The sequence below is a fragment of the Lepus europaeus genome, chromosome X (assembly GCF_033115175.1).
Source record: "Lepus europaeus isolate LE1 chromosome X, mLepTim1.pri, whole genome shotgun sequence".
NCBI lineage: Eukaryota > Metazoa > Chordata > Mammalia > Lagomorpha > Leporidae > Lepus > Lepus europaeus.
This window is the reverse complement of record NC_084850.1, coordinates 129,046,864-129,061,128: the sequence shown is the minus strand read 5'-3', so window position 1 is coordinate 129,061,128 and position 14,265 is coordinate 129,046,864. Positions and strand designations below refer to the sequence as shown.

Sequence of the window (14,265 nt, the reverse complement as noted above, 5' to 3'; positions counted from 1 at the left end):
AGGCGCGCTGCGGCCAGCGCACCGCGCTGATCCAATGGCAGAAGCCAGGTGCTTCTCCTGGTCCCCCATGGGGTGCAGGACCCAACCACTTGGGCCATCCTCCACTTCACTCCCTGGCCACAGCAGAGAGCTGGCCTGGAAGAGGGGCAACCGGGACAGGATCGGTGCCCAGACCGGGACTAGAACCCGGTGTGCCGGCGCCGCAAGGCAGAGGATTAGCCTAGTGAGCTGCGGCGCTGGCCTTCAAATTTAAAAAACTTAACAAAAAAAAGAGAGAGAGAGGAGCCTGCTGTGGAGCAGTAGTTAAGTCACCCCTGCTACGCCAGCATCCCATATGGGCGCCAGTTCAAGTCCTGGCTGCTCCACTTCTGATCCAGCTCCCTGCTAATGGCCTGGGAAAGCAGCACTTCGAAGATGGCCCAAGTGCTTGGAGCCCTGCATCCACATAGGAGACCTGGAAGAAGCTCCCCTGGCTTCAAGCCTAGCCCAGCTCTGGCCATTATGGCCATTTGGGGAGTGAACCAGTGGATGGAAGACCTCTCTCTTGTCCCCTCCCCCATAACCTTGCCTTTCAAATAAATAAATAAATCTTTTTAAAAATAAATAGAAGAAGAAGAAAAAGAAAAAGAAGAAGCCATATGGGGCCAGCACTGTGGCGTAGTGGGTTAAGCCTCTGCCTGTGGCACTGGCATCCCATATGGGCACAGGTTCATGTCCCTGCAGCTCCTCTTCCAATGCAGCTCCCTGCAAATGTGCCTGGGAAAGCAGCAAAAGATGTCCCGAGTGTTTGGGCCCCTGCATGTGTAGGAGACCCGGAAGAAGTTCCTGGATCCTGGCTTCGGATCGACGCAGCTCCAGCCATTGCGGCCAATTGGGGAGTGAACTAGCAGATGGAGGACCTCTCTCTCTTTCTCTCTGCCTCTCTCCTCTCCTCTCTCTCCCCCAAGGCTGGCAAGGCACAGGTTTCTTCTTCTTTTTTTTTTTTTTTTTTTACAGGCAGAGTAGATAGTGAGAGAGAGAGACAGAGAGAAAGGTCTTCCTTTTTGCCATTGGTTCACCCTCCAATGGCCACTGCGGCCAGCGCACTGCGCTGATCCGAAGCCAGGAGCCAGGTGCTTCTCCTGGTCTCCCATGCGGGTGCAGGGCCCAAGCACTTGGGCCATCCTCCACTGCCTTCCCGGGCCACAGCAGAGAGCTGGCCTGGAAGAGGGGCAACCGGGACAGAATCCGGCGCCCCAACCGGGACTAGAACCCGGTGTGCCGGCACCGCAAGGCGGAGGATTAGCCTGTTAAGCCACGGCGCCGGCCAAGGCACAGGTTTCTGCTTCCCAATGGCATGGCCTGGTGTGCAGACTCAGGGGGACAGCCAGGAATTTTCTCTTGAGGCACTGAGAAGGTACAGAGCTGAAGGTGGATACCAAATCCCAACACTTTCGGTGAACACACTCAAACCGGACACTGAGCAAGGATCTGATCAATAAATCAAGAAAACGGTTAAGGGGGCAGGTGTTTGGTCCAGTGGTTGACACAAGTTGGGATACCTGCATCCCTCATCAGAGTGCCTATAGTCATTTGGGGAACGAACCAACAGATGGCAGCTAGCGCGCATGCATGCTCCCCCTCACACTCTGTCTCTAAGTAATTTTTTTAAATGCTTAAGGTATGAGGTGGGTATTGTGGCACAGCAGATTAAGCCGCCCCTTGGGATGTTCACATTCCAAATCAGGGTGCCTGTTCAAGTCCCCGCACCTCAGTTTGCAATCCAGTCTCCTGCTAATGCGTCCTGGGTGGCAACAGATGATGGCTCAAGTGCTTGGGCACCTGCTACCTGTATGGGAGACATGGATGGAGTTCTAAGCTCTTGGCTTTGGACTGGCCCAGCTCTGGCTACTCCAGGCTTTTAGAGAGTGAACCAGTGGGTGGAAGACGTGTATTCTCGCTGTCTCTCCCTCTGTCTCTCCTTTCCTTTCAAGTAGACGAAAATAAATATTTTTAATTGCTTAAGGTAGGCTCTAAACAGTGGTAATATCGACATAAAGGCACACAAATAAATATGGGATTCCACAAGATTACCCAATTCATTCTGGGGACAAATTATTCTTAAGCTAAATAGAACATATGTGAAAAGCCATTTCAAAACTGAAAACCTATGCAATAATTATTATTATTACCTAATGACACATTTTCGGCTTTTAGAATTCTCTACATGAGTTTTGGTTATTGTTAAATTTCACTGGATCCACCTACCACTGAATGTTCCATAATAGGCCTACAACATTTCCAGTAAAGGAAGACCTGAAAATAGAGTCAGCCATCTGACAGAACTGAAATTTCTTTTTCTGCCAAACGTGCCAGCCACAAGCAGCGCAGCCCCAAGCACGCCTGCCCTCGGTGGAACAGGCACCTCCCAAGAGCACGACTTCCCCCATGGAGGTACTCACCCCGGGTGAGATGGCAACCGGTTAAGAGCAAGGGAAGCGGGGCCCGGGGAGAGGCTGGATTCCCTGACTAGTAACAAGAACGGCGGCACCCGCACTAGGTGGCCGGCCGCTGTGCTAAATGACTGCCAGCGCCGGCACTGTCTCGTTCAGTTCTCAAGGCAGCCTGATGAGGAAGTCCAGGCTTCTCAAAAGGAAGCGGACGACAGCGCTGAACGAGGGGCATCCGAGGCAGGATTCGGAGAGAATTCCAAACGGTGGCCGAGGTATATAGAAAGCTTGAGGCAGTTTCTAGTCCAGGACTGAAAACCAGAGAACCCCCAGACCTGACTGGGGAGGGGAGGGGGAAGGACTGGATAGAAACACCATTGTCTGCCAAGGCACACAGGCAGACCCAGGCAACCCCCTAGCCCTGGATCCAGCTCACTCTAGCCCACCTCTTGCCAGGGCTCCCTTCGAGTCAAAGCAATGGGAAGCCACCAGGCAGTAGCCCACGCTGTGGCCAGCAATGGCCTAGCCCTAGGCTGGGCAGTCCTCCTGGTGTTCGGCACCACATCACCCTCAGGTCACAGGAGAGGGGTCCTTTGTGGCTCTGAGTGAGAGGGAGGGTCAGCTTCAGCAGCCCTGGGGAAGATTCCTACCTGGGTTTCTGTACCCTGATTCACTCCTGCCCTCCACAAATGCATGCAGCACCCCAGCCAGTCTTAAGCCCCGGAGCCAAGTCGATAGGTTTTCTAAGTACCTTCCACAGCGGTACTCTGATCCCGTGGATTTGTGGTTTGTAATAAGAGGGCACTAGGCCCACAGAACACAGTAAAGACTTTCAAAATAGGCTTCCACTCAAAGCTGGAGCCAATGCTGCCCTCCCTTCTGCTTCAGACTCCTCCCCACAGTCCTCCTCTCCTCCCCGCAGTCCTCCTCTCCTCCCCACAGTCCTCCTCTCCTCCCTGCAGTCCTCTCCTCAAGATTCTCCTTTTCTTCCCCTGGCCCTTCCCTCCCCAACTTCCCACAATTCTCCTCTTCCCACAGTCCTTTCCTACTCATGATTCTCCTTTCCCATGATCCTCCTCTCTTTCTCGCAGGCCTTTTCAGCCTCCCACAATCCTTATCTTTTTTTCCTCTACTTCCCAGCATTCTCTTTTCCAAGGTCCTTCTCTTATTCATACAGCCCTCCTCTCTGCCCCACAGTCCTCTCTGCCCAGTCCTTCTCAACTTCCCACAGTCATCCTCTTCTCCCCAAGCTCCTTATATCCTTCCCACAGTTGTCTTCTCCTTCCCATGATCCTTCTCTCCTTCCTTCAGTCCTTCCCAACTTCCCACAATCCTTCTCTCCTTACCCAGGTCTATCCTTCCCACAGTACTCCTTTCCTTCCCACTATCCTCCTCTCCTTGATCCTCACTCACCTTCCCACCATTCTCCTCTCCTTCCCACAATCCCCTTCTCCTTACCAAAGTCTTTCTCCCCTTCCCATAATCCTCCTCTTCTCCTTCCCTTAGTACTTCTTTTCCTCCTACAGTCCTTCTCAATTTCCCACAACCCACCTCTCTGGCCCTCCCCTCCTTCCCACTATCCTCTTCTCTCCAAGGTCCTTCTATCTGTGCCACATCTTCTTCCATTACTCCTTCTCTCCTTCCTACAGTCCTCAGCTTCCCACAATCCTCCACACCTCAGTCCTCTTCTCCTTCCCACCATCCTCCTCTCCTTACCAAGCTCCTTCCAGCCTTCCCACAAACCCCCTTCCCACCTCCTCCTCAACTTCCCACAATCCTCATCTCCTTGGTCCTCCCCTCCTTCCCACCATACTCCTCTCCTTCCCACAACCCTCCTGTCTTTACCAAGGTCCACCTAACATTCCCACATTCCTTCTCTCCTTCCTACAGTCAGTCTCAGCTTCCCATAATTCATGTCTCCTTGGTCCTCCTCTCGTTCCACTATGCCCAACTTCCCACAATTCTCCTCTCCCAAAGGTCCTATCATTCCCAGAGTCCTCTTTTTCTTCCCATTGTCCTGTTCCTTTCCTCCTTGCTATACTCCTTCTTAAGTTCCCATAGTCCTCTTCTCAGTACTTCTCTCCATCCCAGCATTCTCTTCTCCCTCCTACAATCCTCTTCCCCTTACCAACGTCTTTCTCTCCTTCCCATAATTCTCCTCTCCTCCCCAAGGAACTCCTAAACTTCCAAAAATCCTCTTCTCCTTCCCACAGTCCTCTCTTCTTCCTACAACCCATTTCAACTTCCCACAATGCTCCTCTCATTGTTCTTCCCCTCCTTCCCCAATCCTCTTCTCCTCCCTACGGTGCTCCTAACCTTCTTACAGTCCTCTTCTCCTTTCCACTGCCCTTTGTTCCTTCCTACTATCCTTCTCAACTTCCCACAATCCACCTCTCCTTGGTCCTCTTCTCCTTCCCAAAATCCTCCTCTCCTCACCAAGGTCTTTGTTTTTTTGTTTTGAAAAATAAATATTATTTGTTTATTTGAAAGGCAGAGCTACAGAGATAAAGGTGAGACAGAGAGAGAAATATTCCATCCACTGGCTCATTCTCCAAATGGCTGCAATGGCTGGAGTGGTTCCAGGCTAAAGCTATGAGCCTGGAACTCCATCAAAGTCTCCCAGGTGGGTTGTAGAGGCCCAAGCACCTAGGTCATCATTCACTGTTTTCCGAGCACATTAGCAGGAATCTGGATCTGAAGTAGAGCAGTCGAGACTTGAATCAGTGCCCATGTATGATACAGGTGTCACAGATGGTAGCTTAACCCATGCCACCACACCAGCCCCTACCAATGTTTTTCTATCCTTCCCACAATCCTCTCCTTCCTACCACACTTCTCAACTTCCCACAATCCTCCTTTCCTTGGTCTGCCTCTCCTTCCCATCATTCTCCTCTCTGTCCCACAGTCCTCCTCTCCTTACCAATCTTTCCTTCCCCATAATTCTCTTCTCCTCCTAAAGCTCCTCCTATCTTTCCCACAGTCCTCTTTTCCTTCCCATGATCCTCACCTCCCTCCTACATTCCTTTTCAACTTCCCAAACCTGTCCTTGGTTTTCCTCTCCACAGTCTTCCTATCTTTATAAAGCTCTTTCTATCCTTCCCACAATCCTCCTCTCCTTCCCGTTATCCTTCCCAGCTACCCACAATTCTGCTCCCTTCCCACAGTCTTTTTCATCTTTTCAAAGCCCTCCTCCATTTCCCACCATTCTCCTATTCTCCCCCATAGTCCTGTTTTATTAGACAAAGTCCTTCTATCATTCCCACAACTCTCTCTTGCCCAAGGCCCTATCCTTCCCACAGTTCACTTCTCCTCCCCATGGTCCTTCTCTCCTTCCTACAGTTCTTAACCACGTCCCACAATCCTCCTCTCTTTGTTCCTCCTTTCTGTCCCACCATTTTCTTCTCCTTCCCACAATCCTCCTTTCCTTACCCTTCTCACAGTACTCATCTCCTTTCACCATCTGCCTCAGCTTCCCACAGTCATTCTCTCCTTGGTCCTCCTCTCCTTCCTACAATCCTCTTCTCTTCCTTGAGGTGTATCCTTCCCACAGTCCTCTTCTCCTCCCCATGGTCCTTCTCTCCTAACTGCAGTCTATTTCAACTTCCCACAACCCTCCCCTCCTTCCCACCATTCCTCACTCCTCCCCAAAATCCTCCTCTGCTTCCCAAGGTCCTTCTCTCTTTCCCGTAGTCTTTCTCAGCTTTGCCCAATCCTCCCCTCCTTCCTAGAGTCCTTCATTCCTTCCCATGATTCTACTCTCTTCACAATTCTCCTCATCCCTCTTTCCCTCCCAGTCTCTCAACTTCCCTCAGTCCTCCTCTTTTCCACAATCCTTCTCAAATTGAACAATCCTCCTCTTCTTCCCACAGTCCTACTCTCCTACCCACAGTTCTCCTCTTCTCCCCATGGTCCTCCACACCTTCCCCCAGTCCTTTTCAACTTCCCACAATTCTCTCTGATCCACAAACCTCCTCTCCTTCCCAGCCCAAATCCTCCTCTGCTTCCCAAGGTCCTTCTCTCCTTCTCACAGTCCTTCTCAAGTCCCCACAATCCTCCTCTCCTTACCCCAGCCCTTCTGAACTTCCCACAACCCTCCTCTCCTTCCCACAATCCTTTTCAACTTTGCACAATCCACTGCTTCGCACAGTACTTCTCACCTTCCCATGATTCTCCTCTTCTCCCCACTTCTCTCCTCCCCATTGTCCTTGTCTCTTTCCTGTAGTCCTCCTCTCCTTCCCCCACTCATCCTCCTTTCCTTCCCAGCATTCTCTACTCCTCCCCAAAATCCTCCTCTGCTTCCTAAGGTTCTTCTTCCCTTCCCACAGTCCTTCTCAAGTCCCCACAATCCTCCTCTCCCTACACCAGTCTTTCTGAACTTCCCAAAGCCTCTACTCCTTCCCACAATCCTTTTCAACCTTGCACAACCCACTGACTCCCACAGTACTTCTCACCGCCTCATGATTCTCCCCTTCTCCCTGTTGTCCTTGTCTCTTTCCCACAGTCCTCTTCTCCTTCCCTCATTCTCTCCTTCCCAGGTCCTTCTATCTTCCCACATCCTTCTTTCCTTCTCACGATTCTTCTCTCCTCTCCACAGTTCTCTTTTCTTCCCCCATGGTCCTTTGCTTTCCTTGCCACTATTCTCTTCTTTCCACAGTGCTCAATTTCCCCCAATCCTCCTCTCCTTCCCATGACCTTCCTCTCCCTCCCACAATCCTCCCTGCTTTCCAGAGTCCTCCTTCTCTCTTTCTCATACTCTTCCTTTATCCCTACTCCAACCACTGCCCCTTGAATCTCAAAAAACCTCCTTCCACACTAAAATTTGGTTCAACTTTATGGACAGTCCTTTTCCAGAATTGGGGGCTTTGTTTGGAAAGGCAAAAGAACTAACTCCTGTTTACACATCAACAGAGGCAATCTGTGGGGGTCCCAATGTAATGCTTTCCTACTCTTAAAATGGGTCACAGCTGCTGGACTCAAGTGCAATGCGGGGCGGGTGTTTATCTAAATACAGAAAGCAATGTTTATCAGCACATTACCAATAAAACTGTCCCCAGTTTCCAGTACATTAAAGAGAAAAGGAAAGAGGAAATGTTAGCAGAATCTCCGGGAGGCAAAATCCTGAGGAAACATTCAACCAGGTTCCTCGGAAGGAAGTAGACAGCCCAGAGGCTGAACGCGCACAGCACTTCCCATGGTTTTCACCAACAGTACCTTGTCAACAAACCCTCACACCCAGGCCTTGGGGCTCCTTTGGGGAGACCACCTTCTCTGGGGCGGCTACGGCTCCCCATGCTATCTGCCCCTGAAGCCAAAGCACACGCCTCTGTGTAGGATCTGGTATCAGAGCGACTACAGCGGACGGCCTGCAGACTTCTCCACACAGTTCTTCCTAACCAGAAAATCTAGCCTCTGCTGGGGCATGTCTACGGACAGACTTTTAAACCTAGTTAGCACTTCTCATGAGGAACAGCCGTCAGGTGATCTCTTCTTTACCCAACGATTCAAACTGTTATTTACAACCATGGGAGGTAGCATTTACTAACACGACTGAGAAACTTTTTCTGTAATCAACCTCTAGATGACTTCTGCAAAGGGTGTAATTTTCCAAGTCCTACTGAAGGCTCACATTGAGAGTTTTATGGGCATCAGAAGCCCAAAGGAAAACAACGCTGCTCCCAACAGAAAGACACATGCATACGAAAGTGGTTAAAAGTATAATTTCCATTCTGCCTTGAGTTCGACTGCCATGTCATATAAGTGATCAAAACTGAGTTCCACCTCCATTTCCTATGGCATGGAAAAAGGTAAAATTCTTTTGAACTCAAAACAAGTAAACCAGTACATAAATCAAACAATTTTACCAGCTGTAGATTTTTCCAGCATTTTCTAAGAAGTGATACAGTTTGTACAGAGATCACTCTGGGCCTTAAAAAAACCATTTCAGAACAGCAACCCCAGACAGCAAGGGCAAAGCTACACATGCTCTTAAATCACACGGCAGAGCAAGCCTTCAACGCATCCCTTAGGAGAGTGCCAGGGATTCATCCTGCAGCACCCCCACAGCCCTTGCTCAGCAGAGCCCACACAGGAGACAGGAAAAGGGTTTGGCTTTGTACTCACTCTTACAAAGTTGTCAGGGAACAAACCTCTCCTGCCGTTGATCTGTCCTTCCCACCAGCCTCCATCCTCCTTCCTGATGTTGGTGATGACCTCACCCACGCTGATCGTCAGCTCATCGTCGTGCTGGGCCTGGTAGTCAAACTCCACTATGGCTTCCACTGAAAGGGACAGGGAAGAAAGAACTTAGCTCAGGCGTTAGAGACGTCTGGGGCCCAGCACCCCTGGAAAGACAATAAAATCGTATTAAAGGGACTTCCCTTCTATGAATATTCAAAGTAACAGGGCCACATAGAGCAATCTGATTTTGGTTAACCTGAGGCCCAGAGCACAGGAACCACGAAGTGCCGGTCTGTGGTCAGAAAATAGGTAGGGTGGCCAACCCGTGTCAGGACCAGCAGGGCTTCAGAGGGGAAGCCGCACGACGACAGCCAGCTAAGAACACCGGCTCCACCCAAAGGGAGCCCAGCATCATGCCACCACAGTTGGAGACGGCAAACAACACACGTGAGTTTGGCTTTTGGGTTTCCTCCTCGCACACCAGTACTAACTGTACTGCTAACCTCTCTGGGTCTCAGCTGTGCAAAACATGGGCGGTGATAGCCACCCTACTCTCAACAGCAGCACGTGGAAAGACGGCTGCCACGGAGGGCCTCGCTGGTCAAACAGGGTCTCTGGCCACGTTCGTCAGAGCCAGCAGTGCGCCGTCCTCGCAGGAGTCCCAGGCGGCGATGTCAAGGTAAATGGCTTTCCTGATCGATGGTGATCTCTCATACTAGGTAATAAAAGGAGGCCACAGGGGAGGAAGACAGGTCTTCTTGTTGACAAAGTGCCAATGCAAATTAGCTGCGCTAACCCATCCAGCAATTAGTTAACTGATCCATTAATCGACCGTGCAATTCATTTAGACTTTGGGCTCCTCCCCTCACCCACCTCAATACAAACCAATCTCATGACCTTTTTCCTTTTCTACTTGCAGCTCCACACGAATAATGAATGAGTGACAAATGAATACAAGAATAGCAAAAATTAAATGAAACCCCAAGTGGTAAATTAGCAACTTAGAAATTACAGTAACATAATGGAAGAGGAAAAGTTAAATGATCTCCATAAAGAATTCACTTATTAAAATTAGCTCAAATGGATTACAGATCCAAATATAAGAGCTAAAACTGTCAAACTTTTATAAGAAAGCATAGCAGGAATATCTCAGTGACCTTGGCTTTAGCAGAGATTTCTTGGGTAGCAGACAACGTAGCTCTAACACGCTCTATAGCAAAGTATGGTAACCATAGTCTATGATTATGAATTATGCATTCAAAATAACTAGAGGGGCGGGTGTTGTGGCGCGGGAGACTAAGCCACCGTTTGGGGACACCTACATCCCATATCAGAGTGCCAGTTCAAGTCCTGGCTACTTAGCATTTCCTGCTCCTGGGAGGCAACAGGTAACCGCTTACGTGCTTGGGCCCCCTGCCACCCACATGTGAGATCTGGATGGAGTTCCTGGCCCCAGGCTTTGCTTCTGCATTTAGGGAGCGACCCAGCAGATGGAAGATCTCTGTGACTCTGCCCTTCAAATAAAATAAATTTTTTTTAAAAAAATAAGTAGAAGAGAGGGTTCCTAACACACACAAATGATAATATTTGAGGAAACAGGAATGCTAATTACTCTAATTTGATCATTACACATTATATGCATGTATTGAATTATAATATTATATCCCATAAATAAGTACAATTATGTCAACTCATTTTTTAATTAAATTAAAATCAGAGTGTATGAAATTGAATTTCACAGCTCTAATAATTTTGTGTACATCTACAAAAAAAGTGAGGCTAACAGGGTAAGCAAGTCCCACCACATGGGCTTTGCATATCCATTAGGGACAAAGCCTCAAGATACTTCCAGTTCAGAAGAGCTGTGTGCACTGGGACACTCATCCTGTGCACTAACAGATGCTGCACAAGCAACTCCAAGTGGAACTTCCTTCCCAAGATCCTTTTGTTCATTCTGAAATCAGTCAACGGCCACGGCTGTCCCAGGTCTGCCCGGAATGCAGCCGAGAGAGAAAGGGGGAGTGAGAGCACAAACAAGGCCACTTTCTTCACTGCCCCTGGCTCCTGACAGCGCCCAGGCACAAACCCTCAGCCCTTCTTCAGCGCTTTTCTGTTTCCTAACAGTAAAGGTGGGGCGAACCAGGCTGATGGACCAAACGCTTTCCTTGGACCACCGAGATTTGGACCTGTTGCTGCTTTGCAACAGGAACTGAGCACTGTAACCACTGCTCCTGCACCAGACACTTTTCCCTACAGTATCTCATTTAATCCTCACAATAGAGGATGCCCATGTTCCCATTTACAGAACCCAAAACTCAGCCAGGACATTCTGCTTCTTTGTTGCACTTGTGTGGTCCACCATGGGATGTCGCCACTTCAGGAATCTGCTGCGATGACGGAAGATGAAACGAGAATGCACATTCGATTTATGTTACTTTTAAAAAGAGAAAAATCCAACTTCCCTACTATTTCATGTATAGAATGACATTGGCTCCTTCATTTAGACTGAGGTGCAGGGGGCAGCCTGAAGGCCAGTGGGACCCAAGAGTACTGGATGAGGAGCACCAGGGCAATAAGCACCAGCTCTCACCAGCATGGGGCGCCCTGCCGTGGTGTGTCGCCTCTGGGCAAGGCCTCTTTATGAATACAAAACCTTTTAACTAAAATCACCCTCATTAAGTGGATTAGAGGTTTGAAAAGACTGGTGTAAAGAAAGTTAGGGGTTATCAACAACACAGCACAAGACTGCCACCTCAGCTCCTGGCAAGTTCTCTGCTAGCCACGTGGGGAGGGGAACACAAGATAAACCAACCAGATCTTGGGGGGCGGAGGGGGGCCCACAACCCTCAGTTCCCAAGACAATTTGTACTCTGGATTTACTTCTACCCTTGACATGAAGTGTCTTTGCCCTCCATCAGTGTCTAGAGATATGCATATGCTGCCTTGTATTTTCCAAAAGTTCACTACACCTGACAATTAGTGTTGAGGAGCTTCTTGTGGATTTTCTCAATTTCAAATTAGTATAGCCACACACACACACACACACACACTGAACATCCCTAATTGAGAAATCTGAAATTCAAAATGCTCCAAAACCCAAAACTTTCTGCTTTCTAGGCACCAATATGATGCACAAGTAGGAAATTCCACACATGAAAGTCTGCTTCACGCAGTTATTTAAATGACAGAAATCACCCTGAGGCTATTGTTTAAGGCGATTATGATACATAAATGAGTTTCATGTTTAGACTTGGGTCCCCATCCCCAAGAGACATCATTATACATATGCAAATATTCCAAAATCTGAAAGAACTGTGAAACCCAAAACACTTCTGATCTCACACATTTCAGATAAGGGATATTCAACCTTTACATATGTATGTATATATGTGTATGTATACACATAACAAATTTTTAAAAATACAGAGACATTTACAGTACATTATGTTTTAATGATAGTGATTCTGTCTTAAGAAAAGGCTTAGGCTCCTAAGGCCAATGCCATTAGCACCTGAGATGAAAGCTCACAGCCATCCTGCAGGAGACCATCCAAGGGTGCTGGGTGGAGCTGTGTGAGGCAGCAGAGCCCAGCACTGCCAGCGGGGGAGGGGGAGACCTGCTAGGTTTCTAAGGAGGGGTGCAGTCAAGGCATGCATCTCCCTGGTGAACTTAAACCCTGTGTATTTCAGGGACTCCGAAGCTGACCAACTTGTGGAACATAGCCTTCTGCCCTCTTTCCCAGAAAGCACGGTGCATTTTCTGAGTTCTCTATTTGAATTTCCCTAGGTATACCTTGAAGAGGACACAAGGAATTCACTTCAAAGGCACGGTTACCAAGAAGTAAACCGCGGCCACCTGCAATGTGCCAGCATTCCGCTTCTCCTCTGATACCTCACAAGGAACCCCAGGACCTGCCTTAACTGATACCTGCTCCCGAGGGAGGCTGGGACGAGCGACTGCGGACACAAACAGGAGTAAGTCGTAACGGCATAAGCTTTGAGTCTTCTTCCCAATATCCTATCTCGTTGGTCTTTCTTGATACACCGTTTCTTTAAACTCCAAGTTTAAAGAAAAATTCAACCCTTTCTCCAACCTCAAGCAACCTCAGTGCGCCAGTGAGGAGTCAGACAAGTTAACAGCAGTCAGGGTGGCCCCAGCAGAAATCAGGGTGAAGTGCCTGCCCTACCTCCTTAGGAATCTCCAGTCTTCTGAGAATAGCAAGGGAGTGGGGACTCCACCCTTCTGAGCTCCCAGTTTATAGTAAAACAAACTAGGTGTCCCACTCTTCTGATGGCTCTTGTGTTTTATCCAGAGCAAGCCAGACAGGGTAAAAAAACTGCAAATCAGGTCTTTTGATGGGTTTTGTCCTTGCCTTGTAACTGAATGTCAACCTGACTGTCAAGGTTTTTCTCTAACATTGTGCTTAAAAATCCCACTACCACCAGCCCCTTCGGGTTCTGCCTCTCTTGGAGCCCCCTCCAGGCCACTCTAGCTGGAGGTCTCTGACTCGAAAAAATCTTGTTTAGATACTTTTAAATGCTTCCTCTCCGCCTTACCCAGTCGGAAATTCTTCCTCCATGTGAGACAAAGACCCGAAGTAATGCTATCTTCTCCGTCACCATTTCACCCGTAACACGCCCTCCCAGCTTTCTGGGCCCCGAAAGCCTCCTTCTCAGCTCCTCCAGTCCCTAGGCCTCGCTGGTCCTGCCCGCGGAGGCCATCCCACATAGTGCTGGCTGCATGTTTCCTCCCAGAAGGCCTTGTGGTGAGGTGAGTGGCGGTGAGGTCTGGATCACCGTCAGTCAGTGGTGAACATCCACGAGGCACAGCCAGGACCCAACAGCTCATCCTGCATTTTATAATGGCAGACAGCACCCTGCCCAACAAAGGTGCTACCAAAATATCAAGTGTCAATCACATTTCTGCAAATTGAGTCATAGTCTTCAGTGCACCAAGGGAGCTTGCTATTTAAAATATCCTGTGGTTCATTCTTTTGTAACATGAACAGTCACTTCCTGATTTACCTTTCCTGTCCAGATGAATTTTTTACGTATCAGGTTTCTCTAAGAGGAAGAAGCCTGTCTATGGCTTTGTCAAGGGTTCATGAAGCATGAGCAGACGGCTCGTCACCCCCTCTAAGGGCCCTTTCCTGCGCCCTCCAGAAGCCTCTGAAACGTTCCAGACAGTGCCACTAGCCAGGCCTGAATACTGAGTACTGAGTGTGGCTGGCTGAATGGAGAGGAGCTGTACAACACACACCAAGATGCAAAGACTCGTTCAGGAAAAGCGGATGTCAGGTGTCCCATCAATAATTTTCAAGCTGACTGCATGCTAAAATGACACTTTGCATGTCTTGGGTTAAAATAAATGTATTATTCACATTAATTTCACCTGTTCCACTATTTACTACTGTGGCTACTAGAACATGTAAAATCACATACACGTTGTGGGTTCTATTTCCATTAGGCAGCAATGGTTTAGGAGAATACTTGGCCAACAGGCAACGGGGACTTCAGAGTGCACAAACCAGCCAAAACAGTCACAAGAGCCCCGGAGGAAGTCTGCGGCTCCTACAGCCATTTCCCTGCCTTTGGGAAGTTTCAGGTAGCTGCAGTGAGCTAGAACCTAACCTAAGACTTTTGGAAGATGGTACCCTTTG

At 48.9% G+C, this 14,265-nt stretch overlaps 1 protein-coding gene across 3 annotated transcripts in view; it reads right to left on the bottom strand.

Annotated features, from left to right (window-relative positions):
- The window catches only part of SH3KBP1 (SH3 domain containing kinase binding protein 1), a 384,249-nt gene that overhangs the window by 323,308 nt on the left and 46,676 nt on the right, over nucleotides 1–14,265 (bottom strand). For 2 of the 3 annotated variants that reach the window (XM_062183964.1, XM_062183966.1), the window contains exon 2: nucleotides 8,550–8,707. In XM_062183964.1, coding sequence (XP_062039948.1) covers nucleotides 8,550–8,707 — 158 coding nt within the window. Of the gene's footprint in view, nucleotides 1–8,549; nucleotides 8,708–14,265 lie in introns of those variants that run through there. The other variant, XM_062183965.1, reaches the window with a different exon arrangement.